Source organism: Anabrus simplex, chromosome 1, assembly GCF_040414725.1.
Source record: "Anabrus simplex isolate iqAnaSimp1 chromosome 1, ASM4041472v1, whole genome shotgun sequence".
NCBI classification, from domain to species: Eukaryota; Metazoa; Arthropoda; class Insecta; order Orthoptera; family Tettigoniidae; genus Anabrus; species Anabrus simplex.
Window position 1 is genome coordinate 266216542 of NC_090265.1, and position 27372 is coordinate 266243913.

General features: G+C 39.9%; 1 protein-coding gene across 1 annotated transcript in view; it reads right to left on the reverse strand.

Annotated features, from left to right (window-relative positions):
* Positions 1–27372, reverse strand: part of ssp3 (short spindle 3) — a 567399-nt gene that overhangs the window by 93805 nt on the left and 446222 nt on the right. Inside the window, exon 22 of the mRNA XM_068225894.1 lies at positions 9503–9637. Within this exon, the coding sequence (XP_068081995.1) occupies positions 9503–9637 (135 nt within the window). The remainder of the gene's footprint in view (positions 1–9502; positions 9638–27372) is intronic.

The window sequence follows — 27372 nt, forward strand, 5'->3', positions numbered from 1 at the left end:
CGATACGACGTTTTAAGCATATCGAGCCACAGACATATAACTTAAGAACTATGTGGATAGAATAGGGAAAGCATATATTTTTAAAACAATGAATAGTTGAAATTGAATTTTATAAAGGTTAACATATAGGAAGATGATACGTTAGGAGCCGGATTTAGCAGGCATTAGGGATGTAAAGCCTTCGCACGTGAATCGTAACCGGTTAATTTCCGAAAAGGAATCCAAATCGATTGTGTTCAGATTTTATTGACAGATTTTATTGATAGATTTTATTGATCGATTTATTGATTTTATTTCATTGATTTAATTTATTATATTTTATTGATTTCATTGGTCTTATGATGAGGTAATTGAGAGGGGAAACTTAGATTTTTTTAACAACTGGATTACTGCAGTTTGAGAGCATACTCTAGTGCAGGGCCTCTCAAACGCCCAAAATCTCACGCGTGCACAGCGAGGCGCAAGAGCTCCGTGCACTGTGCATCGGTGCCGCTCGGTATGGCTCGGATCAACGCTTCGTCTCTGGGCTACTCGGCTAAGCTCGGCTATACTCGGCTCAACTCAGCCCGGATTTGGAGCACTACGGCGCAAGTGGGGCAGAGGGAGACAGGCGGAGCGAGCGAGAGAGGCGTGAGGAAAGAGGGAGTAAGCGCTATTGCTCCAAATTGAGGAGTGGGGGGTCTGCACTCTGGTCAACCAAACCAAGTCGTCTTTTGCACCGTGCACAGTGCATGCACCACGCGCATGCACCCTGAGTGGCCCTGCTCTAGGGAGACATAGGATGTCCCAAGTATAATTATAGAGAGTAACATTGATTTTTTAGTTCTCATTTCAGAAACAATCCAAGCGTTGTTCTCATTTCAGAAACAATTCAATGAGATAATGTCATTTCTTTTCATTTTTCCTAATAAGCCAGCGCTGACTTTAACTTTCAATTCTGACGTTATTTATTTTATTGAGTAATAAATGTAGCCCATTCCTAGATTTAATATCCATTTCCTAGGGCATTTTTCTAGTTAAATAAACGGAAATCTTTATATTTTTTATTTTTTGTATAATTCTGTGTGTGTTAATTGTTAGGGGTAGATAATTCATCATCTTAGTCTGTAAGTTGATTCAGGAGCTGATTGCGTAAATATAAACGCAATACTGTTAGAGCTTCACGATCTAGACTCAACTGAAAGCCATATTGGGTAGATATCGACGTTTCGCTAAGGTCATTCAGAATATGATTAATGGCGAGATTAAACAGGATTGGCGACAGAGGAGAACCTTGCATAACTCCCCTACTTATCAAGAGAGGTCTTGTTTTACTTCCCTGCGACTGAATTTGTGTTCGTGAGTTTGTTTGGAATTGGTAACGACTTTAGTGTCTCATTTAAATGAGCATGACCAACGTTGTCAAAGGCTTTCTGTATATCTAAGAATATAGTAGTCATATAGGCTTGTTTGTCTTTTGGCTTCACGGAGAACAGGGTCGAGTATCGCAGTGTTGACATGCTTTCCAGAGGAGTTAGTAAATCCTCGTTGATTGGGTTTTAAGACAACATGTTCACGAAGACGCCTGTCAGGGACCCGCTCAACTATTCTCCTTATTATTGAACAGATTGTGATAGGTCTCCAATTCTTAATATTGAGTGTATCTCCACCTTTATGGATTAGAACAGTCATGGCCTTTTTTGAAGATAGAAGATACAACCCCAGTTTTCAACATACGTGTGGCAATGTGAGATATCTGAAGTACTTATTTTATTAATGTTTGGTTGAAGGAGCTATGCCAAATGAATGGAGAGTTGCTACAGTAGACCCTGTGTATAAAGGAAAGGGTGATAGACATAAAGCTGAAAATTACAGGCCAGAAAGGTTGACATGCGTTGCATGTAAGCTTTGGGAAGGCATTCTTTCTGATTATATTAGACATGTTTGCGAAATTAATAACTGGTTCGATAGAAGGCAGTTCGTTTTTAAGAAAGGTTATTCCACTAAAGCTCAACTTGTAGGATTCCAGCAAGATATAGCAGATATCTCGGAATCAGGAGTTCATACGGACAGTATCGCGATTGACCTGTCTAAAGCATTTGGTAGGGTGGATCATGGGAGACTATTGGCAAAAATGAGTGCAATTGGACTAAACAAAAGAGTGACTGAATAGGTTGCTATATTTCTAGAAAATACATCTCAGAGAATTGGAGTAGGCGAAGTTTTATCTGACCCTGTAATAATTAAGAGGGGAATTACTCAAGGCAGTATTATTGGACCTTTATGTTTTCTTATATATCAAAATGATATGAGTAAAGGAGTGGAATCAGAGGTATGGCTTTTTGCGGATGATGTTATTCTGTATAGAGTAATAAGTTACAAGATTGTGAGCAACTGCAAAATGACCTCGATAATGTGAGATGGACAGTAGGCAATGGTATGATGATAAACGAGGTTAAAAGTCAGGTTGTGAGTTTCACAAATAGGGAAAGTGCTCTTTTTAATTACCGCGTTGATGGGGTGAAAGTTCCTTTTGGGGATCATTGTATCTGGGTGTACATATAAGGAAAGATCTTCATTGGGGTAATCACATAAATGGGATTGTAAATAAAGGATACAGATCACTGCATATGGTTATGAGGGTGTTTGGGGGTTGTAGTAAGCACGTAAAGGAGTGGGCATATAAGTCTCTGGTAAGACCCCAACTAGAGTATGGTTCCAATGTATGGGACCCTCACCAGGATTACTTGATTCAAGAACTGGAAAATATCCAAAGTAAAGCAGCCCGATTTGTTCTAGGTGATTTCCGACAAAAGAGTAGCGTTACAAAAGTGTTGCAAATTTTGGGCTGGGAAAATAATGAAATGGCGTATGGCTTTTAGTGCCGGGAGTGTCCGAGGACATGTTCGGCTCGCCAGGTGCAGGTCATTTAATTTGACGCCCGTAGGCGACCTTTGCGTCATGATGAGGATGAAATGATGATGTAGACGACACACACACCCAATCCCCGTGCCAGAGAAATTAACCAATTAAGGTTAAAATTCCCGACCCTGCCGAGAATCGAACCCGGGACCCCTGTGACCAATGGCCGGCACGCTAACCATTTAGGCATGGAGCCGGACTGGTCTGGGAAGAACTGGGAGAAAGAAGACGAGCTGCTCGACTAAGTGGTATGTTCCGAGCTGTCAGCAGAGAAATGGTGTGGAATGACATTAGTAGACGAGTAAGTTTGAGTGGCGTCTTTAAAAGTAGGAAAGATCACAATATGAAGGTAATGTTGGAATTCAAGAGGGCAAATTGGGGCAAATATTCATTTATAGGAAGGGGAGTTAGAGACTGGAATAACTTACCATGGGAGGTGTTCAATAAATTTCCAATGTCATTGAAATCATTTATGAAGACTGGGAAAACAGATAGGGAACCTGCCACCTGGGCGACTGCCCTAAATGCAGATCAGTATTGATCGATTGATTGATTTTTTTTATTGTTCAGAGATAAAAACAGATTTCGACTGATGACTGAATTTAGTATGAACCTGGCACGCGACTCCGTCAAGAGAACACATAGTGGAGCGACAATGATGTAAATGGTATTGGTTTTATATCACAAACTAATTTTATGGTTTTCAGAGGTATCAAGGTTCCTGAATGTTGTCCCGCAGCAGATATATAAGTAACTCTGCCGGCACGAGTGTATTTTATCACCTTCAAAAGCCATCAGACTGAGCTAGGATCGAACACACTCACTTGGACCCTACCGTCCGAGTCAGTCCATCAATCTGGACAAAATTCGCGGCGGGGGTACCGTAGTTTGTGCAAGCAGCAAGGGATGAGTTAAACCTGAGGAAGAAAGGTTCAATGATGAGTGAAAGGTACTGTAATGACATTATCCTCCGCCAAATTCGCCTGTTCTGTAAGGCTGCCGGTCTATATTCCATCTGTATGTACGATAACGCTCGCCTTCGTCGTACACCTGGCCTGGCCGACCTCCTTGAAGAAGAAGAAGAAGAAGAAATGTAGTAGTCAGTTCAAGCCCACAGAACATATGTAGGATGCTCTGGAACGGCTCGCTACCAGATACGATTCCTGCACTCAGACGAGAACTAACTGAGGAGTGGATATCAGGGGTTCAGGAATTATTCAATAGTCTCAAAGTATGTCATGTCGATGCCCTCTTCTTCAGTTAGAATATGAGGGCACATTCCAAAACGAACGACCTAAAGTTGTATGTGGACACTGCATTTTCTGCTACTCTAAACGTTGGTGCAAAGCGTTGTTCTGTGCTAGATGATCGCGGAATGTGTGAAGTGACATTCTGTTAATAAATGACGTGTATTGTATATTAGCACACAAGGGACAACTTCAGGTTCTAGCAAACAAAACTGCACCAAAATTCAGTAATAGGCTACGATTCTTCTTATTCTTATTCTTATTCTTATCGTAACAGAAGATCCCCACGTGTTAGGCAGGGCTGTAAACAACTGACCCTAATGTTATCTATTGATAAATGCGGGAACTTTGTCAAGATACCTTGTATTATTGGTTCCATTTCATTACGGTGCCCATAGGCCTCGCCTTAACAACTAGTGTTCCCACCTAGGAATTTGTCTGTGAACATTAGTGAGTATTGTGTTTATTAGGAGTTGGCACGCCTGACGATATTTCTTTCCGTTGCCATGAACTGTGCCCAATGAGCTGCCAGCTCGCAATATATAAGGGGTCTCAGATTGTCTACAACTGTGTACAACTGTCTGACCAATACTTGAGTATGCCAGCCCTATCTGGGGCACAGCAGCTAAGACGCACCTGTTAAAGGTACAGCGCGTACAAAACCGTGCGCTGCGCCGAATGACAGGTGCCCAGTGGTATGAATCAAATGACGACCTGCATGAACGGTACCAACTCCCAACCATTCATAGCAGGATTCGCAATACTGCCGCGAAATTTTATGACGCGCTCACTGAGAGCAAAAATCCGCTGATCAGGAATATAGGAAATTATGATACCGTGGGTCTTCGATACCGAAGACCTAAGGACATCCTAGCCTAAACCCCACCCCTTAGAGGGGTGCAGACCATACCCTGGTCAGCGTGATTTAAAATTTCAAGGTCCACAACCAACCAACAAAAATGCAGTTCCTAGCTAGTACCTTATGAAGAAATTGCACTCAAGGCCCAATTTGGGTCGATGGGCTAAAATCACTCACTGGTACCGGGACTTCCCGGCACCGATGAGAATTGTGGCTCTGGTACAACTGTCTTGTCTAGATCGTCGTCGTCGTCGTCTCTAGAGGGGACTTGTGGAACCAGACGGATGGCTCTTTGGATGGCAGTGGCAAGGTAGATTAATGGGCTCTTAAAACTACTTTTATCGGGTGGCAGACGGAGATAGTTTTTATTGAACTTCCATGTAAACTTAGTGTAGGATTTTCTATTTCACTTTCATCATGCAGGGTTCTTAATATTACTTCTTTCATAAATTCTGATGTAGATGCCTATCAGTGGCTACTATTTTGTTAAAGGGAAGCACGAGTGTGGACCCCTCGTTCCCTTTTAACCTTTTTGTTCTACGCCTAGGATTTTAAAAATGTAACCTAATTTTCTTTTGGTGGTTGTTTTTTCCTTTCCTAGTCACAGTGCAGCATGGGCTTATCGTCTGTGTTCTCGGGCTTTCGTACCCTATTAGATGATGTTAAATTATTTTTTGGAGATCATCTATGACGTGTGCATATATATACCTGTTCAACTTGTTTTTGGCCTTTTCTTAATTTATATCCTGATCTTGTTCGGCAATTCCTTCATTTATGACCTTTGGTAGTATGAGCTTCGTTCCTGTTTACTTTTCCGGGTCTGGTTCCTTTTAGGTGCCAATAGGGCAACGAATGTTAAAACGGTGCTTGACTAATACTTGACGGCATCACGGGCGACCCTCTAATTCTTCGAAAAGATAAGAACATACTGTACATTGTTCTTTGGAAAACTCTAGTACTCTGAGAGCACAACCCTGTTAAACATTATAGTATTCTATAACCTTGTAAAATTCTCTCTTTTGTCTTTGAGATTGTTAAATAGGACACCAAAGGAAAGGAAATAATGAACGAAACTATACCACTATTAAGGTGTAATATACATTAATCGTTGGACCAAATCAAATCCTTTTTTCTCTCTTTCTCCTTCGTCCCGCCCTCTTTACGGCCATTATAGACCACAATAAGCAACTGTTGTACATTTTCACAAGCCTTCTTTGCAGCTCACTATCGTTGCATACTCTCTCTGGCAGCCTGTCTCCTTTCCGCTGTCCACGAGTTCTTCTTATTCTTCTTCTTCTTCTTCTTCTTCTTCTTCTTCTTCACAAAATCCCTTGAAGTTATTGATATGCTGTCGGTACTTGGTTCTGTTAGTAATGGTCCAAATTTTTTCAGATCCTTCCTGGCCTTGCGGAACCACTTATCACATGTGTTAGGTCCACTATCGAATATTGTAAAAAAATTCTTAGTCAACCGCTCGCCATCCATTCTAAACATGTGACCATAGAACTTGAGTCGTCGCTTCTTGATGAAATTCAGCAATCGTTTAGTTTTCTTATATAGTTCCTCTCGTCCTCGCAACCTGTGTTGTCCAGCCACGATTATTGGGTCCATTATCTTTCGAAGAATTTTCCTCTCAGACTTCCCAGCTTCTCTCCGACCAGCCATTACAGTAACTCCACTTATATAGAGACATTCGGGTTTAATAACCGTATTGTAATGTCCGATTTTAGCTTGCATTGTAATTGTCTTTTTCTTGTACAGGTTATGCGAAACGCTGCGGCCATCCTACGTCGCCTACTGTTGTTAGTTTCTCTTTCATTGGATCCCATCCACATACTCTTACCGGGATGTTTGACCATACCTGTCTTTAGCTGTTGCGGAGCTGTTAGTCAAGTACTTTGTTTTTCGAAGGATAGCCTAAGTCCAGTCTTTTCTGCTTGTTATTATTAGTTTTTCGGCAAAACTGCGCAGTTGCTTACCAGACGGCTTCGTTGAGTCACCCTTCCCTCGCTGTCGGCTGCGCCAGTCGAGATTGTCCAGGTGCTTCGGTTGCATGCCTCGTTTGTATGCTCAGGCCTACGCAGCGAGACGAAAAAACTGGTTCGACGATTAGTACCTAATCAGTTAATGTCTCGCCATTAGTCTAGCTGAAATTACGACGTAAGATGTGCCATTAACATGGCATTGCTCTGGAAGATTCCAATCGCATCATTTCTTGTGTTCTTCATTATGAATACATACGAAAACCCGTTTGATAGTATCGTAATTTTAGATCATAGTAGTTATGTTCGTGGTGATGAAGGTAATACTGAATAAGTCACTGAAAGTAACGGAAATGCTTCCCAAGTCCGAAGAGTCGTATCGGTAGATTTACTGACATTTTTAAAAACCCAGCGGGACAAAATCTCGGCACGTCGGCGTTTTCGAAAATCGTAAAAGTAGTTAGTGGGACGTAAAACCAATAACACTAATTAATAATTATATTAAAATCGTGTTGGAGACAAAAGGAAAAAGGAAGCTGAACACTACAATGCCGTCAAAAAATATACGATAGCAACGGTTGACAAAGCAAGAGAACAGGGGTATAACTAGCATTAATAACATTAGGCCGGAAACATCGCGATTTTTAACTTGAAAGCTTCAGTAAATTTTATAATTATTTTCAAAAGCAACTGTTGAATGATGTCTCGCCACACAACCATGCTCCAAACAAACGAGTCAATAATACATTACCGGTAACAAAAAGAAATAATAAACATAGCGAGCAGAAGCATTCATTACCGAAGTTAGTAAACATGAACATATTTAAAATGAACGTGTCTGCCAACCGTGAACTACGAGATTTCAAACGAAAGAAATCTGTCAAAAGAAAAAGAAATACCAAAGGGAGTTTGCAAACACAATAACGCAACACGAAGCTTCAAATTATAGTTGTTGCAATGCCGATGGATGGCCGTTTAGTAAATAGACTTTGTATGACATTCTAAGAAATAAACAGAGAAATCTGGACATCGTATGGTAAGATAAATTTAACTAAAGCATGTATCAAACGTTTTCGTGTAAGCAAGAGTGAGAGGAAAGATGACTGAAGAACATATTCAGAATATTTTTGCGTCAAGTTTGGTTACAAATCTGTCTGAAAAGTTGCTCTTACTCTGTAATCCCTGGTCTGGAACACACAAGTGAATAGGTACTTTAAAAGGCCTAAGGAGAAAAATAAGTTCATTTAAACATTATACCACCAAAAACGACTAGGTGTGTTCAACCTCTAGATGTTTTTTCTTTTACACCATAAAAACATATGCGGGGAGGAAGACAGAGTATATAAAACTACGTTCCAATATACCACACCCAAAATATTAATTCTGAAAATGCATTATGAGATCAACAATCAAGTATCTGCGGAGATCTATAGACTGGTGGTTTCGTTACGCATGGCAGAAAGCTGGATACCACATAGGCCTACGTATTTGTTTTCTTTTGCATTTGTTTTACGTCGCATCATCACAGACGGCGGAAGGAAGTGAGCACAGCATCAATTAAGGAGCAGCCCCAGCATTTGTCCGGTGTGTAAACGGGAAACCACAGAAAACTATCTTCAGGACTGCCTACAGTGGGGCTCGAATCCACTATCTCCCGAATGGAGGTACACTCCTTAAGCCTCAAAGAGGCACTTCTTTATTATTATTATTATTATTATTATTATTATTATTATTATTATTATTATTATTATTATTATTTTCCATAAATTGTCGATACAATTTAGGGATGATGGGCAGAGAAAGGGCATGGCCCCATGCACACCAAGGTGCCTCCTCGGCACTCGTAGTCAGATACTTCTAGTCGGTCAATTGCAGAGTTTTACAAATAAGCGATTACCACCACTGAATTCACAGCCACCTAAATAACCTACGCCAATATTTTGGTGCAGTAGTTTTGTTTGTTTGTTGTTAGAATCCAAGGGTGTTCCTTAATAGAATAAGAGTCTATCTCTGTATGTAGAATCTTTCAGTACTTAAATTCTAGACGACGCTAGTGTCCTTATACCTGGTAAGACATGTGTGACGATCACAAGATAAAACTGAGCCTGGCATTGCTTCTACTTGTGTCAGATTATATTATTTCGTGTACTAATGTCCTCCACTTGATTAAAACTTAGTCCTTTCCTAACCCGACAGCAATTTTAGTTGAGAGACTTTCAGTATTGTTGTAACAATAACTCCTTTTGTCCTTCTTGATCCTTTTCTGTCGTTTGAAGAAAGCAATCATGCTAATCGTAAACTATGTGACCAACCGATTAATGTAGAAGAATCACAGGGAAGAAGGAAATCTCACGTGTATGACCGGGATATTCGTACCTCAGCTGTTGAAGTGGAGACCTACTGATGTCGCTGAACTATTATGCTCTCTCTTACTTCCGCACAATAAATACCAACCAGTAAACAAAATAAAACACAGTCAAACACCAGACTACTAGATCAATGAGTACACTCACCTGGCAGCCATGGTAGTGAGCAGTCCTAGACCTCCGAGCAGAAACTGGGCTGCGGATGGATCACTGTCGATGGGATCCCGTACGCTGCCACAGTAAAGGGCTAGCTTGTCCACGATCCCCACACTCACCGTGTAACTGCAACAAGATATACCCATAAAATGACGCATCTATAGCCATTACTGTCCTTTTTTTTTTTTCGATGAACAGATAAAAAATTCACAGTTCCAGCCCTTCAGGCAAACAACTCAATGTAACATCCTAGGGATATGAGCTACGAATTTTAGGTACATAAAATATAATAAAGCTCGAGATTATCTTCTTTATTTATTCCCAAAAATTACAATTCTTTTCTTAATTATCATTATCCGGTCGATTAGATAAGCAGTTTGACTTTTTCTATCACTACGAGCGCTAATGTGAGTCAATGCAGGGTTTCACTTAAGCCATTATAAGTATATTCGGTGTGGACAACTTTCAAAAAAATTAACAAACGCCTGAAGGTAACCAAGGAACATATAACAGAAAGAATGATGTAAATAAGTGAATATGGCTACGATATGAATAGAAAGAAAACGAGTACAGAAACAACCGATTTTAGGCTGTTTTTCCGGTAAAACATTTAGGAAGTGATTTCCGATTTTTTAAATGTTTGATAGAGATATCAAAGACTCACAATTTCAAATATTTCCGGTCCCTTTAGCCCTTCAACTTTCATCACAATTGAGAAAATTGCTTAATCTTACGTTTTTCGTAGTATGGGGATCCCTCCCTACCTTCTCAACTCGTAGATTTTGTCTTCTTCAATCGCTTCAAGTTTCTCAGGCAGTTACGTCAAAGACACTTAAAAAACTATTAGTTCTCTTTGTTTTATCCATGTTGAGGAAAATTAGGATTTTTACCAGTAGTTAAAGGATCGCACTAACACATGCAGTAGAAGGATTTTTTTTTTTTTTTTTTTTGCGACAGAAGGATGGGAAAGGGCTAGGATTGGGGAGGCAGCGGCCGTGGTCTAAATTAAGGAACAGTCCCAGCATTTGCCTGGTGTGGAAATGTGGGAATTATCCTCAGGGCTGCCGACGGTGGGATTCAAACCCTACATCTTCGAAATGCAAACTCACACATATGTGACGCAAGCAGCGTAGCCAAATCACTCGGTAAAATTAGGATAATGACATCTACACCCTCTTTGTAATTTTGTCTGATTTCCGAAAACCGGCCATCTAATCAATCTGCTCTCACAATTACATCTAAACTATTTTTGCATATTCCAAAAGCACTTTAACTAAATTAGCACTTTATTATTATTAATCATATACAGGCGTATCAGCACACTCTGTATGTGATTAATAATAATAATAATAATAATAATAATAATAATAATAATAATAATAATAATAATAAAATAACTACATCTGCAGTGTTAATAAGAAATGGCTTTGATATTTTATAATGATTATAATTCGTCATAAATTAGCATGATTAAAGCATATGGAGCCCACGCATATGCGGTTTTATTTCAAAGGCATGAAAACCAATGAATGCAATCAATCTTTCTTGTTTATAAACATCTTCGACGGATTCCAAGAAATTATACTATTAATTATTTCAAACAACTCGCATCATTGTGATTTTTAAAATTTTTAAATTTGAGAACTAAGTAAACTTGAGGTCTAGCCGGGACTGAAGTGCAGTAGGAGGAGCTGTAACAAAGCATTACGTTCATTGGTGGCGTTATACACAGCAGCAGCGGCGCCTCAGAATAAGGTTCCCAATGAGCATCCTGAACGCGTGAGATGCCGCATCCCCTCGAAGCAGAATCTGCATCGCCAATAACTGCGGTATCGCTGCTACAAAGTGCCTGAATTCTACTCATTTCGCAAGCGAACGTGGGTTTATTTCCAAACAACAAACAAGAAAATGCCCCATAACTGAGACTGTTGGACCGACCTACTATCGATAACGTGTAAATTCATATCCTTGAAATCGAAATTTTAAACGAAATATTATTCTTTCCAACTCATATGATACATAATAAATAATGGTATTGGCTTTACGTCCCACTAACTACTTTTACGGCTTTCGGAGACGCCGAGGTGCCGGAATTTAGTCCCGCAGGAGTTCTTTTACGTGCCAGTAAACCTACCGACACGAGACTGACGTGTTTCAGCACTTTCAAATACCACCGGCCTGAGCCAGGATCGAACCTGCCCGGTTGGGTTCAGAAGGCCAGAGCCTCAATCGTCTGAGCCACTCAGCCCGGCCATCATAATGATGAATGGACTGAACATTATAAATACAATATCACATTGGCTAAAGTAATTACTAGCCTATATCACTTTTACCCAGTTCAAATTACTGTAGGCTACTGATGTTAGAAACGTACGATATCCTTGGTTATCAACCCTACATAGCAGCCACTGCGAAAATGTGGTCTGCTGATCCCTAGAGGACCGCGTCGATAATCCAAGGGGTCCGCAATATGAATGTAAGTTGTACGTAGTTAAAGAGCGAAATTGTATTGCATGCACACAATTCATAGATTATTATTTTAAATTTAAGAACTATGTCTTCACTGTTGTACTATATAACTTACATACAGTATATGTAACTCGTAACTTGTAACTTGTATCATCTATGGCCCATGTTAGCAGCGGACTGTTAGTAATTCTTAAAGTGGCTGATAGATGGAATGGGAAATCTTCGCTGGTAGTTTGTATTAGTACACGGCCAGCTGCGTCAGCGCAGTCAAGTGTGTCACCTGAGGCGAAAAGGTCCATCATTTTATATTAATACAGATACTCTATCTTTCTTCTTTGCGAACAATAGGCTAATAAACTGTGAGCATAATAGTGCTCGCAGACAATAATATGAATCGCTGGTTGAAGACACGTTCACTGAAGTGTGTGTCTTAGTCGAATAGCGATGCAACCGCGTGTGTTCCAGAAACCTCAACCGCCAGTTGAAAAACTGTTCAATGAGTGCAGAAACGTTGTAAATATGACTACAAATACCTGAAATTGGGATTTACAATGCTGAAGGTTGGATATGAAGAGAAGCCAATGTGTGTTGTGTGGTGACGTTTTATCTAACGAGTGTATAAAACCATCGAAATTAAAACGGCATCTCCAAAACCATGCAAGACAGTGCAGCTGACAACTGCTTCGACAATACACTCGCAGAACTTCATGTATCAAAGAAAGAAATCACGAACAGTGTTACGGGAGACAAGGGAACCGTTTAGCACCATACCAACTATTCCTATTAATTGCAAAACACGACCAACCACATAGCATTGGAGAGAAGATAGTCCTCCTGCAGCAAAATTGATGGTAAATACTGTATTTGGTGAAAAGCGCTCAAAGCATTTGTGAAGTACTAGCAACTCGCAACATGCCCCCAGAACTGGATGATGGGTATAATGAAAGAAGCTGAGAAGTTATCAATTTAATAAAAGCCAGTTATCTAAATTCCAGATTACGTTTGGAAGTACGCAAAGAGATGGCGAGTGACCACGAACATTTGCTATTGAGTACACAGGTTAAGTGGTTGTCGAGAGGCAAAATGTTGACTTGCTAGGCTGAACTGAGAGATGAAGTTAGACTATTTCTTCTCGATGGGATATGCAACTTAAAAATTGGTTTTCTCGTGGAATGCGAAACTTGCTTATTTAGGAGGTATATTCAGTCACTTGAATGAATTGAATTCAAGTCTGCAAGGAACACAAGTCGCACTCTTTATAGTCCAAGACAAATCAGATGGAACATAAAGAAATGAGTATATGGATACGCCGAATCAGCAAAACCGAATTTGATTATTTCCTAACAATACATGCTTTTCTGCCTGAAAACGAAGAAATACTACCAGTGTATGTGATGTAATCGTAGAACACCCGGAATTGCTAGGGTCCACACTCAGACACTATTTTCCGCCTCTGACTGAAGAAAATCTCATATCTCGGGAATCCATTCTTAGAAAGTGAACATGAACTACCCTTCCTTGAGAGCTGAATTAAACGAAATATCTTGTGAGTCATACTTGAAGATCCTGTATCCCAACTACACGTCTATGTCGATTTCTGAAGCCACGCTCGTCCCTTATATCCAAGAAATGGCAGAACCGTCTTTAATGCCTTTCATGACAACTTACTTGTGCAAGTGTACATTTTCTGCTTCAACACAAATGAAAAAGAGGTACAGAAAAAGAGCTAACACAGATGTTGACCTTCGGCCACGTGTGACTACACTGTGATAGTACATATATCACACCCCCGAATTATATGTAGAAGTTAGAGATATTATTGTCAGTATTCGATTTATTATTATTATTATTATTATTATTATTATTAGTATTTCATTTATATATTTTGCCATTTATATTGGTAAGCTGGAAGATATCCACATATGTAGGTATGAGTAATTTGTTTTGCATGAGTGGGAAAACATTGCTTTAATAACTCTGGTAATTTGAAAGAGTCATCTGGCTACCCCGGTGTTTGTTGATGTACTTGTGTCAGGAAATTCCATTAGTCATGTATATATCCCAGCCTGATGAGATGAGCTTGTTGTTGTACCAGGGAAGTTTGTGATTCATGTAAAACTCCCGAGAGTTTGTTATTGTCTTGGGAGGAAGAAGTAGTTCAGGGCTTGGTCTTGACAAGAGATCACTCATGATTGGCGGGCAAGCACCAATCCAGACGTATCATCTGAGAGGAGGGGGATGTTTATGTCTATAAAGGTTGATCATACGGCGGCAACCCAGGACATTGTATGGAACATTGTAAGGGTGATTGTAGAGGTGATTGTAAAGGAACGAGAAGGAAGACAACTACAAGCAGTAACACTGTATGAAGGAACGACAACTGGCACACTGTACGGGAAGGAAGTGGTGCTGATACACGGTAATGGAGTGACACGGCTGCAATGGACTTTACTTCAAACGTTCGTGGAGCGTAGTCTTTTTATGTTCGTGGAAAGTGGCTGATTGTGGAGAGTGCTTGCGCATTAAGTATGGTAGCACTTGTGGCGGCCTAGCATTATATGTTGGTGAAAGCTATCTTAGACTTTCCATGATTTATGTTGAGGATCGACAGACGTGTGTATATATCTTTACAAGTGTTAAAATATGTGAACACAGTAGTACAAGGTACAGTATCTGTGTGATGTGATAACTGCCGATTATGAGAATCGGTAAGTCGAATTGATATAGAGACAGTGAAGGGTATTTACCTTCATACATGTACATTGTTCATCGGACTATCTACAAATGGTAGCTTGGTTCTCGCTTTCGTTTTCCCACGATTTTCATTATTGTTGTTGTTGTAAATATGGAGTCTTCCAGCAATATTTTATGTGTGTATTATATGTATAATGTTGTATGTTGATGAGGTGCTCATGCACGGAATTTGTTCAGAATATAGTTAGCTATTTTAGAATCAGTGTTATTGATAAACCTAGGTGCAGTTCCTACCTAATTAGTCGTTTTCAGGAGGTTAGGTAAGGCCTGCAGCAGATGTACCAGTACGCAGCATTATGTACACGCCTGGGATATAAAGTCTATCATGCTCTTATCTAAATTCGAGGGATCCATTCTGGTGAACTCTGGCGCCCATACTACGGACATTTCGGTTAATTATGCTTATTGATTTTATTAAGTTTTTGAGTAATTTTATTTATATATTTTATTCATGATTTTATTTATTATCATCAAAAAAGTTACAACACTTGAACCAGACCTAAAACGCTTGGTCTCTGGAAAATAGCACTAACCGTCCTATTGATCCAAAAACTGTACCAGGTGAATGTTTTCAATATTGTTCCAGATACAAACTAGTATAATTATTAGCCAAGTGTCACATTGTTTTATAAATTTTATGTAAATAGGACGTATGTTGATGTACTGTCAATGAAGTTAATGTAAACTTATACAGTTCCAAGGAAAGGAAATATTAGGCCTATATTATATGAATAAAATTAAACATGGTAACATTACAAAATTCTGTATTTTGCTTAAGGCCAACTTAATAATTGTGTTCTGTGGCTAGGGGGTCCTTGGGTATGAATGTGATATACTGAGGTAGCCTCAGATACAGGAAGTTTGGGAAACCCTGCTATACAGCGTGATTCAGTCACCCCTTCCAATGTAGTTTTATGCAACCCACAATATTCACTCCGTCCTGAAAACTTCTGTCCTGCCGGTATGCTTCCCCATAAATGAGGAGGATGTCGACGTATTCCCCTGTGGAAAACATGCCGAATGACAACAGATATTACAGTAGATTCAGGCCCTAACCAGCGGAGTATGGGCGGGCACAAGATGAATAACAGCGTCATTCTACTGTTTGAATGTGGCAAACGTGGGCGTGTTTATGTATTCAAACCTAATAATAATAATAATAATAATAATAATAATAATAATAATAATAATAATAATAATAATAATAATGTTATTTGCTTTACGCCCCACTAACTACTTTTATGGTCTTCGGAGACGCCGAGGTGCCGGAATTTAGTCCCGCAGGAGTTCTTTTACGTGCCAGCAAATCTACCGACACGAGGCTGTCGTATTTAGCACCTTCAAATACCACCGGACTGAGCCAGGATCGAACCTGCCAAGTTGGGGTTACAAGGCCAGCCTCCTAACCTATGAGCCAATCAGCCCGGCTATTCAAAACTTCATACCGATGCAAAATTATTTGAACGATGCAGGATTCGAACCACAGCTGGCACATTCCGTCGATTGCTAGGCGAACGCCTAACCACATCCGCTACGCTACACTGCTGGAAACATGCTGGTAGTACGACGAGAGCAGAGTACATACCCCATCCAATTCGGTGTTTTAAGACCTGAATTACTGCACTGTTACCTAGTGTTATGCATTGATTCCCCTCTTCGTTACACCCGGTGACGAGGCACGACACATTAACATAGTTACATGGTAAAAGGACGTTACTACATGATTTCATTTTTTCTAGGGTATTTACGTCACACCGACACAGATAGGTCTTACGACAACGATGGGATAGGAAAGGCCTGGGAGTTGGAAGGAAGCGACCGTGGCCTTAATTAAAGTACAGCCTCAGTATTTGCCTGTTGTGAAAATGGGAAACCACGGAAAACCATCTTCAGGGCTGCGACAGTGGGATTCGAACCCACTATCTCCCAGATGCAAGCTCACAGCCGCGCGCCTCTAACCACACGGCCAACTCGCCCGATACATGATTTCAAGGCGTCATGTTTTGCGAACGGATGGTATAACATTTCGCTAGGGTTCAGAATCGTGTGCAAACTGTGCTCACTAAACATTAGTACCATACAGTACGCCTGCAGAGGAATAGCACCTCTATAACCATGTGCACGTCAGTTGGGCTACAGCAAACTTAAATGGAAGGGGCTGCTGAAACACACTGCATGGTGAAAATTAGTGCGATTCTGAAATCTGGCTGAAATTGGGATATATGCTCTTGGACTTGAAGTAAGCCATTATCCCAGCATTTTCTTTAAATTTTAATGGAGGAAAGCACATATTCAGGACAGCCTACCTTCTAAGTTTCAAGCCCCGAATATACTAATAGTCTTGCATTCCAGTTCTGAAGTGATGCACAACTTAATGCTTTTTGGCTGTGAATTTGGTTTCAATTCATTAATATGTGCAGTAGGCTACATAATTTTCAGATAATTTGAAAATACTCATTTAGTTAGTATACGCCTAGCTTAATTTGAAACCTGTTCAGTATAAAAAACCATTCAATAACCGTTCAATAAAATAGTAAATTACGCATTCTTAAAGTAAGCGATTCTATCATCTATTTTCTATAGTACCGTACCATAAGTAGATTGTACAATAATAATACGTCAGCGATAGGCCTATTAGTCATAAATTAATGCTCGGATAAAGGGTACTCGATCAAGCTATTTAGTAGGCCTACAGGCCTATAGTTTCAATTTGTCAGTCCTTTCCTTGCGTATGTAACACTCAATTTATAGAAATAAGCTATTTCATGGAATGGGCCAAGGATGTTCAATTGTGTGATCCGCCTTATTATCCTGTTACAATAATGTTACTAGTTTTACGTCCCATTATTATGTACGTATTTATGTTCTCGAAGACGCCGAGGTGCCGGAATGTTGCCCCGCAGGTGTTCTTTTACGTGTCGGTAAATCTACCGGCACAAGACTGACGTATCTGAGCACCTTCAAATATCACCGAAATGAACCAGGATCTAACCTGCCAAGTTGGAAGCTAGGTTCAGAAGGCCATCACTTCACCGCATGATCTATTCATCCCGGCTTATTTTATTGCCCAATTCATAAACTGTCCAAATCATGAGCAAACCAAATATTGAACAGTTCACCAACTAGAGCGTCGATGACACGACTAGGTGCCTGATGTGAATGAATATGTCTCGTTCAAAGTAGACTATTAGAAGGATGCATTTATGTTTGAGCCCATAACATGGTAAAGGATTATGTTTGGCCATGAGTTTGGTCTAAATATATTTATACTGTACTTTTGTTTATGGTTGTAAAAGGAAGTGTCAGATTACATGTTGATTCGACGGAATGTTAGGTATTTCGTAAACAATCCTGCATTTCTGAAGCAAAAAGTGATCGAATGAAAATTTCTATGTCCTCGAGCATAAAAACGACCGAAAGGAAGGGGTAATATTATTATACAGATTATTTGACTAATTAAGGAGCCTCCGTGGCTTAGGCGGCAGCGCGCCGGCCTCCTACCTCTGAGTTCCGTGGCTCAAAGCCCGGTCAATCCATGAGAGATTTGTGCTAGACAAAGCGGAGGCAGGACAGGTTTTCCTCCAAGTACTGCGCTTTCTCCTGTCATCTTTCACTTCAGCAACACTCTCCAATATCATTTTATTTCATCTAACAGTCATTAATCATTACCTCAGAGGAGTGCGACAAGCTTCGGCAGCTGGCATAATTCCTATCCTAGCCGCTAGATGGGGCCTTCATTCATGCCATTTCAAACGACCAGAAACATGCTGTGAATTTTCATTTCCTTGACTAATTAAATAATGCATGCGCTAGAAACTGCTTCAAACACATTTGTCACATTCTGAAAATAGAACTACGCAAGTTTATTGGACAAACTTACAATTTTTATGTTTATTGCCGTGCGGTAATCTATAAGTAAACACTATCAGCAACGATCGATTTATGATGATCTTCGCATGTTATTATTATTATTGTTAAAAATACAAGAAATAATTTATTGCGAAATACCATAGCATGGGACGAGGTATGCAAAAGTTTCTGTGTGCTAGCAAGTGTATAGCCTACAGCGAATCATAATACGACTTTAAAAACAATTATCATAAACATAATTCTGAGGATTTGATACACCACATTAAAATTTACATTTGCCTTTCAACTTTAAATAATGTAGCCTACAACTACGGTGAAAATAACGGCATTCACGATGAAGACATAAACGCAAAATTAGACATGTTGAATGAAGCTTTGCATATGAATCAGCTCTGGAGGTAGGATCATGTGAGGTGAGTGGAAGAGGGAATATTCCAAAGAGACCAACGTATAAAGCCTGTTGTACACGAACATTTTTTTTTGTCAAATTCAAGACTTTAAAAGAATTGTCAATACTTCACAGATTTACTTGTCAAATCACCGCCAATACTTGACAAGTCTTGTGAAGCCTTCAAAAGTCATGAAAGTAAATTAGAATACGTTCTAATTGATCAAAGAATTGCCAAGCCTTTGACAGAATTGACCAATGGAATTCAAGTATTAACGGTGACGCTAGGCATGCTGGGATTGCGATTGCAGGGACGGGACTCAAAACAACAAAAAATGGCTTCTTCATGACTGAGGGATGTTGTGTGTGTATTGACTGCTAAGTATGAGACACATCCCTGGACTCCGTAGAGTACCAAACTAAAATGAATAAAACGGCAGCTTACGAGGAGATTGCAAGGGAATTATCTCAAGGAAGTGGACAGATTTTATGTTTATTACCGCACGGTAACCTAGAAGTAAACACTATCAGCAATGATCGATTTATTGTGATCTTCCCATATCATTATTATTATTATTATTAATATTATTATTATGGAATTCCTAATATGTTTTCATGTAATAAGATATGAATTTCCGATGGATTGCTATCATTTCTATTCAACAATTAATGTGAGTAAATGCAATATAAGATAACCTCTGCAAATGGTGTTATGGCTGTAAATACATAGCAAAAATTACGTTGAAGATAACCTGATTAATATTTTCCCCATATAAATGATGGTATATTGCGCGTTTCTCTTCATTTTAATTAAGAATGTATCACACTGCTAGTCCAAGAATTACAACAGAAGTTTGCCTTTCCTCCACGTTAAAACAAGATGATATCAAACCTTGCAAAATATTTGCAAATCTTGTCAAACCTTCAGCAATGTTTATGACAAGATTTGACAACTTTTCTTGAGAAGTATTGAATTGAAAGAAAAATTTTATGGTGTACAACAGACATTAGACCATAGGGAGTAAGAGTAATAGATAGAGGTCATCAACAGGCAGTTAGACCTAGTATTTCATAACTTCAAGGTAAGCGGCGTGGAAGCAGAAGAGGCTAAATTGTTATTAAGAAATAAAACCACGGACACTCAAAAAGTAATTATTCACGTCACTTAGTTATTAACTACTTTAATGGGTTTCGAAGGCACCAAAGTGATGGAATTTTCTCTTGCAAGAGCTCTCACGAATGAATACGTCTACAGACATGAAGCTGGCGTATCTGAGCGCCCTCAAATAGACTCGATTCAGTCGGAATCGAACCCGACAACTTGGTCAACACGAATACAGGATAAGGAAGGTACTTAGACATTTGCAAAGGTTGACAGACTGAGCAATAATAGTAATAATAATAATAATAATAATAATAATAATAATAATAATAATAATAATAATAATAATAATAATAATAATAATAATAATTTATTGACCTGCAAGACAGATTTGTTAAAAACAACTCTCAAAACTTCTACCAGACTTAACAGTCAATTAAAGGGGTATCAAGCGCCTAGCATATGCTTCAAAGACGATGGCAAACTTGGCCTAAGCAATGCTGAGAATTGTGAAATACTTGCGAAGCACTTTGATCAACTTTTAAACTGCCATGAACCCGACCGTAAGTTGGAATTCTTTCAAACAACTGAAAATCTGGAAGAAGATATATCACCCACTGCTAAAGAAATTAAGATGTAATTAAAATCTGAAAAATAATAAAGCTAGTGGAGAAGACTATAACAGCTGAACTTTTGAAATGGTCTCAATCAAAACCATTGAAGAGCTGCAGATATTTGGAGAACAGAGAGGATTCTAGAAGAATGGAAAGTGGCTCTAATCCACCCAATGCATAAAAAAGGGGACAAACAACAGCTTGATAACTATAGAGGCACCTCTCCTCTCCAAACTGCATACAAGGTATTCTCAAAAATATTGCTGAGAGTAGAAACATCACTTGACAAGCAACTGGGTGAGTACCAAGCTAGATTTCAAAAAGGCCTTTGACTCGGTTGACAGAGAAACCATAGATAAAACAATTCGTGAATTTGGAGTGAAAACTAAATTGGTAAACCTAATACGTGAAACACTTACTGACACAATTTCAAAGGTGAAAATAAAGGGTGAGATATCAAAACATATTAAATACAGGGGTACGGCAAGATGATGGTCTGTCACTCCTTCTATTCAACTGCGTTCTAGAGAAAATTGTAAGAATTTAGAATGTGAAGCCTAAAGAAATAACATTTTGCCGGTAGCTTTGGGGAGAAAAAACAAAGGCATTGGAATAAATTGCCTAGCATTTGCAGACGATTTTTTGCTATATTGTCAGAAAACCGAACATGTGCAAGAACACAAATCAATCTCTTGGAAGAAACAGCCAACAAGACAGGTTTGAGAATCTCGGTAGAAAAAACAAAATTTATACAAACATCAAGAAAGCTCCCAATATTTTTTGGTAACAGATATTGGTCCAGTGGAAAGAGTGACGAAATTCAAATACCTGGAAGAAATAATTCAAGAAAATAGTTTAGACAAATCTGCAGTAGAAGAAAGGGTACACAAGATGGAAAGAGAATATGGTATCACAAATAATTTTCATAAGAAAAAGTGTCCATCTAAAAATCTTAAAATAAGGTACTATACTACAGTGCTGAAACCGGAATGCCTATATGTAAGTGAATGTCTGGTACTAAACTATACATTAGATAAACTTGAGGTACTTTTTGCCAGTTGCTTTACGTCGCGCCGACACAGATAGGTCTTATGGCGACGATGGGACAGCGAAGGGATGGGAGTGGGAAGGAAGCGGCCGTGGCCTTAATTAAGGTACAGCCCCAGCATTTGCCTGGTGTGAAAATGGGAAACCACGGAAAACCATTTTCAGGGCTGCCGACAATGGGGTTCGAACCTACTGTCTACCGAATACTGGATACTGGCCGCACTTAAGCGACTGCAGCTATCTAGCTCGGTAAACTTGAGGTACTAGAAAGGAGAATCATGAAAAAAAAATCTTACGACCTGTGAAAACAACAGAAGTATGAAAATTAAGATCTAATGATGAAATATACAGGAACATAGAAAACATAACAGAAACCATAAGAAAAAAAGAGACTGCAATTTTTTGGACATATTTACAGAATGGATGATTCCAGATTAACAAAAATGATTTTCAAGTACCTTTGGGACAAAAAGGCGACAACTAGCCGGATTCAAGAAGTGAAGAAAGATTTAGAAAGAAATAATATGAAAGAAGAAGAAATTATGGACGAAGAAATTTTTAGAAAGAGGGTAGTAAGTATGGAAGGATCCCAAGGAAGAATGAACAAGAAACCTGGTGCGAAGTGTTCCGAGGACAGAAAGAAACAGCATACCGGCAGTGAAAGGATGAAAGAATATTGGAAGGAACGGAAGAGAAAACAACAAAGTTTGAAGAATTGAAGAGAAATTGGCACGTGGTCCTTAGCAGGCCTCATCGGAAATAATAATAATAATAATAATAATAATAATAATACCCAAGCTAATCGAGGAAGAAGGAAGGAAGGAAGGAAGGAAGATGGAGGCTGAGCACAAGTATGCGGACACAAAGCCAGAATCTCGAGGTCTTTATCTACATAGGCCTACTCCAAAAGGGTAAGTTCCACACGCTGATTATTATTATTATTATTATTATTATTATTATTATTATTATTATTATTATTATTATTATTCAGAGGTGCGGCTGCAGAATCCTCCCTTTACGGAGAGGGGAATCATTTAGCATACTCCCCTCGCCAGGGGAGCGCTCCCGGTCCATTTGCCCCCTCAATTTGCGCTGCATATGGAATGGCTGTTGCATCCGAGCCGCGCCAGTGAGACGGAGCACGCCATGAATTTTAATGAAGTCCCACAGCCAGAATGATATTCATAATATCAATCCAACCCACCGAGTCGGCACATGAGGGCGACCGCACTAGCAGCAGCAATGCACTAGGAGGGGTTGCATTTCACGGATTTAATAAAAAACCCAGCCATGGAACGCAGCACATTGCATTACGGGTGCATGGGCGAGCTCCATTTAAAATGCCTACAACTGGGCATTATTGTACTATGCGCAGTATCGACCACAGGTGTTAAACCACTGATAAGTTTATGTAGCTGTACATATGTTAGTATATTTGACGCTGTACCCACGAGATCTAAATAACTATGATGCTCCTTATCAAAAGTCTTCCTGGTCTAAGGGCCCTTCCGCCTAAGAAATCACTCTTCTTGCGACGTAATGCACTGTACAATACAAGTGACAGAAATCATGTTTCAGCTTCCAAATTAAGCAACAGATATCAATCCGCAGTAGCCACTGGCCCATTTAAAGAAATGACCTTCGCGCAAACCTTTCAGAACGTAATAGTGAGGGCAAACGCAGGCACGCAACACAACCCCATTGCTTTATGAACTGGGAAGTTCATCAGAAATCATATCAGGGAAAATTTTGGTTTCAAGGAAGACTTCATGTCCCAATCAAAATGATTACACAGTATATATAATTCTGCAGTCCGACTCATTGGTTGAATGGTCAGCATTGGGATCTTCGGTTCAAAGAATCCCAGGTTCGATTCCCGGCCGGGTCGGGGATTTGAATCGCGTTTGATTAATTCCTCTGTTTCGGGGACTGGGTGTTTGTGATTGTCCTCTACATATTCAGACCACACACTAACACACTATCAACTACCAGAGAAACACGCAATAGTGATTACATACCCCATTTAGGTTTGGCGTCAGGAAGGGCATCCGTCCTTAAAACAGGGGAAAATCCACAAGTACTACATAGTTCGCACCTGTAACCTCACCGATGTGGGAAAAGCGGTAGAAGACATGCAATTCTGGAACGTCAGAGCTGGGCACTAAGTGATTAGCGAGCTATAGTGTTATGTAGGTGTGATCATGAAATGGGTCTGAGGACATTTTATAACGGAAAAATCATACATCACGTCGTTTATGTTGACACGCAAAAAAAAAAAAAAAAAAACTGATGTACATATCATATGTCCAGCCGGCAAAATACTGACTTTCGGTATTTTATTTTTTATAAGAGTTGACTACATTATTAGTTATGGTGGGGTGACCTGGGAGGAAGAGCAGAATGTTATCGCTGATGATCGAAGTATGCACCTTCAATTATTACGAGATGTTGAAGAGCCAAAATTTAGCCATGAAATTGTTGTTACTTGGTATTTAATTCGTTTATACAGGTCTTTTTCATGTACGGATGCCGATTGCTTGTGCCAGGCTTGAACTTAAAAAAGACGTGCACCGACCCAAATCCGGTCCGCAGCCAGCTATCTAAAGATTGCAGTCAGCAATCGAGCCCACATGCCATGTGTTATTAGTCCGGGATAGAACTGTATACAGTATTCAGAGCTATACATATCTTATTCAAAGCTCTACCTGTGGCTAGCAGTAAGAGATTACCGATTACTAATTTTGTTTCAAGTCGAATCGGTTAAATCGCTTGTACAGTAGATGGCCTATAACCCCATCAGGAGTACTATAAATGGAACAGATAATGCAGTACGATACTACTATCTCTGTTATAGTCGATTTCCGTTAACTGTCCCCAAGTAACCCTCTCATTTCGGCATTAAAATACGCTTCCTTCACGGCCTGCGGAGGGCCAAGAAGAGAAGCAGTCACTTCAATACGTTCCGCAGCGCCGCGTCACGTCGCCCAGATACTGTATTTGCTCTGCAGCCCCTCTAGAAAGCTCAATCCAGAACCTTACATATTTGAATATATTCAATCATCCCGAATGCATGACCTCATCTCCTACGACAGATTCCGTGCGAAAGTGGATGAGCGGGTGGAAGCGGGTGGTGGATTTTATTCATTCATAGAATCTTTATATTAAAGTCGGAACCGAATGGTTAGCCTAGACTCAAGGAAAACACAATTTGGCTAATGCCAGGTACAGCTAATATCGCTCAGCATTTTTCAATACAAAACCAAACCGAGAGGCACATGGTGAGTCTCAGAAGAATATCAATATGACAAACAAAATGGTATTGCACTTAAACTAAACGGACCAAGACTGAGCTCAATAACTCATACAAGGGCAGGCAATGAGTCCATTCTGCAATAGTCCCATTCGAATAATATATGGTAGGAAGAGATCAACAGCTTAGATCAACGAACTTTTTTGGTCCTCCACATGCAGAAGCATGAACTATGAATCCAATACAATGGTAATTCTAGGCTTATAGCACGAATTAAATCAAGGGGCACTAGAATGAGCTTATTAGGGTTGTAACTATAATATCTGATTTGTACTCAACAAATACTGATCTTCAATAAACCTTAAGTAAGAAGCGATACACTGCAATCAGTTTTATCTCGATCCTAGATTATCTCCAATCCTATTTATTAACTGAAATAAAAATCCACCATAATAGGGTACATGTGAAGTACTCGTAGAATGTCATCACTCATGTAATCGAGTTGGTTATATAAAACGGTTTGTTGTGTCCCACTTCCACCGACACTGGATATTGTGTAAGATGATGATGCTTGTTGTTTAAAGGGACCTAACATCTAAGATCATCGGCCCCTTGACTAAGAAGAACGGGCATTCTATCAATCACATCGGTGATTAGGTGTAAAACTTTTAACAGACAGTCGCATTTACTCGCGATTACTTTGGAATATTAAATAGTAAGATCGAAAATCCCATCATTAACGAAATGCACGAGCGCATAAGCACTTAAGAACAACAATACACAGATTTCAGATTGTCTCAATTCAATTAGGATACTGTGCATTCTCCCCTCCCCCCCCCCCCCTCTACATACTGTTGTGATTTGTTCTACGGCCTAGGGACATACTGTTATATACTGCACGAACGTACTGCATAAATGTCGTTTGATAGCTGTGTTAATGTATTTGTACTAACTTGTCCCCCGCCCGTGGCCTTTTCTCAATGATGCGTCTCTTGGCATAGGCCATAGCAAAATGCAGTTCACACCGAGGTATCAGTCTTATTTACGACGGTGACAATAGGGCCTATGTAAGGTGTTGAGTACGGGCGATACCGAGCTCGATAGCTGCAGTCGCTTAAGTGCGGCCAGTATCCAGTATTCGGGAGATAGTAGGTTCGAATCCCACTGTCGGCAGCCCTGAAAATGGTTTTCCGTGGTTTCCCATTTTCACACCAGGCAAATGCTGGGGCTGTACCTTAATTAAGGCCACGGCCGCTTCCTTCCCACTCCTAGCCCTTCCCTGTCCCATCGTCGCCATAAGACCTATCTGTGTCGGTGCGACGTAAAGCAACTAGCGAGTACGGGCGATGCAAGGTAATGGCATTCGGAGCATGACTAGTGAGTCTGGATGTTATAAAAGACGCTACTCATGAGGCTAGTCGTGCTGCTGCAACAGGAATTTCTGGCCCAGTGAAGAAAGCAACGGCAAACTACTTCAAACCGCATCTTGCTTTATGTGCCTCATTAAGGTGCCATCAGTTCTTGTGGTTTCCCTATAACCATACAACCTTTGGTGGTGCTATCTGAGGACGCAGCCAGCCTCCGCGATGAACACTCAACACACTAAATAAGCCATAATTTCACTTGAGACTTTACACTGGGTTTAATTCGAGTATATTGTGTATGGAGCAAATCAGTGGTTGGAAAGTTAACTTTTGATCTACCTAAATAAACTCATGATGTCCGACTCGTTGGCTGAATGGTCAGCGTACTGGTTCAGAGGGTCCCGGGTTCGATTCCCGGCCGGGTCGGGGATTTTAACCTTCATTGGTTAATTCCAATAGCCCGGGGGCTGGGTATCTGTGCTGTCCCCAACATCCCTGCAACTCACACACCACATATAACACTATCCTCCATTACAATAACACGCAGTTACCTACACATGGCAGATGCCGCCCACCCTCATCGGTGGGTCTGCCTTAGAAGGGCTGCACTCGGCTAGAAATATCCACACGAAATTATTATTATTAGCTCATGAAGGTACATTACTAAGATACACAACAAAATAACTAGCCTTCACGTTAGTGGCTGCAGTTGTTGTTTCTCAATGGTGTCTACATTTACAGCATACACACGCTGATATAACGGATGCACTGCAAGATTATAAGTTTCTCGATGTAATACAACATGCAAAAAGAACTTCATTCTTGTCTAATATGAGAAAGTAGTGAAGAAAGAGCCAAGTTATTTAGGTTTTTAACCGACACAAAACATATTATTAGGACGTTCTGTACATTTCGAAAGTGAATAACCGTGAGGGGGGCAACTAAACTAGCGGAGCGGAAGAATGGGACAAGATTCTGTTAGGTCATCATTTATTTCAAAACA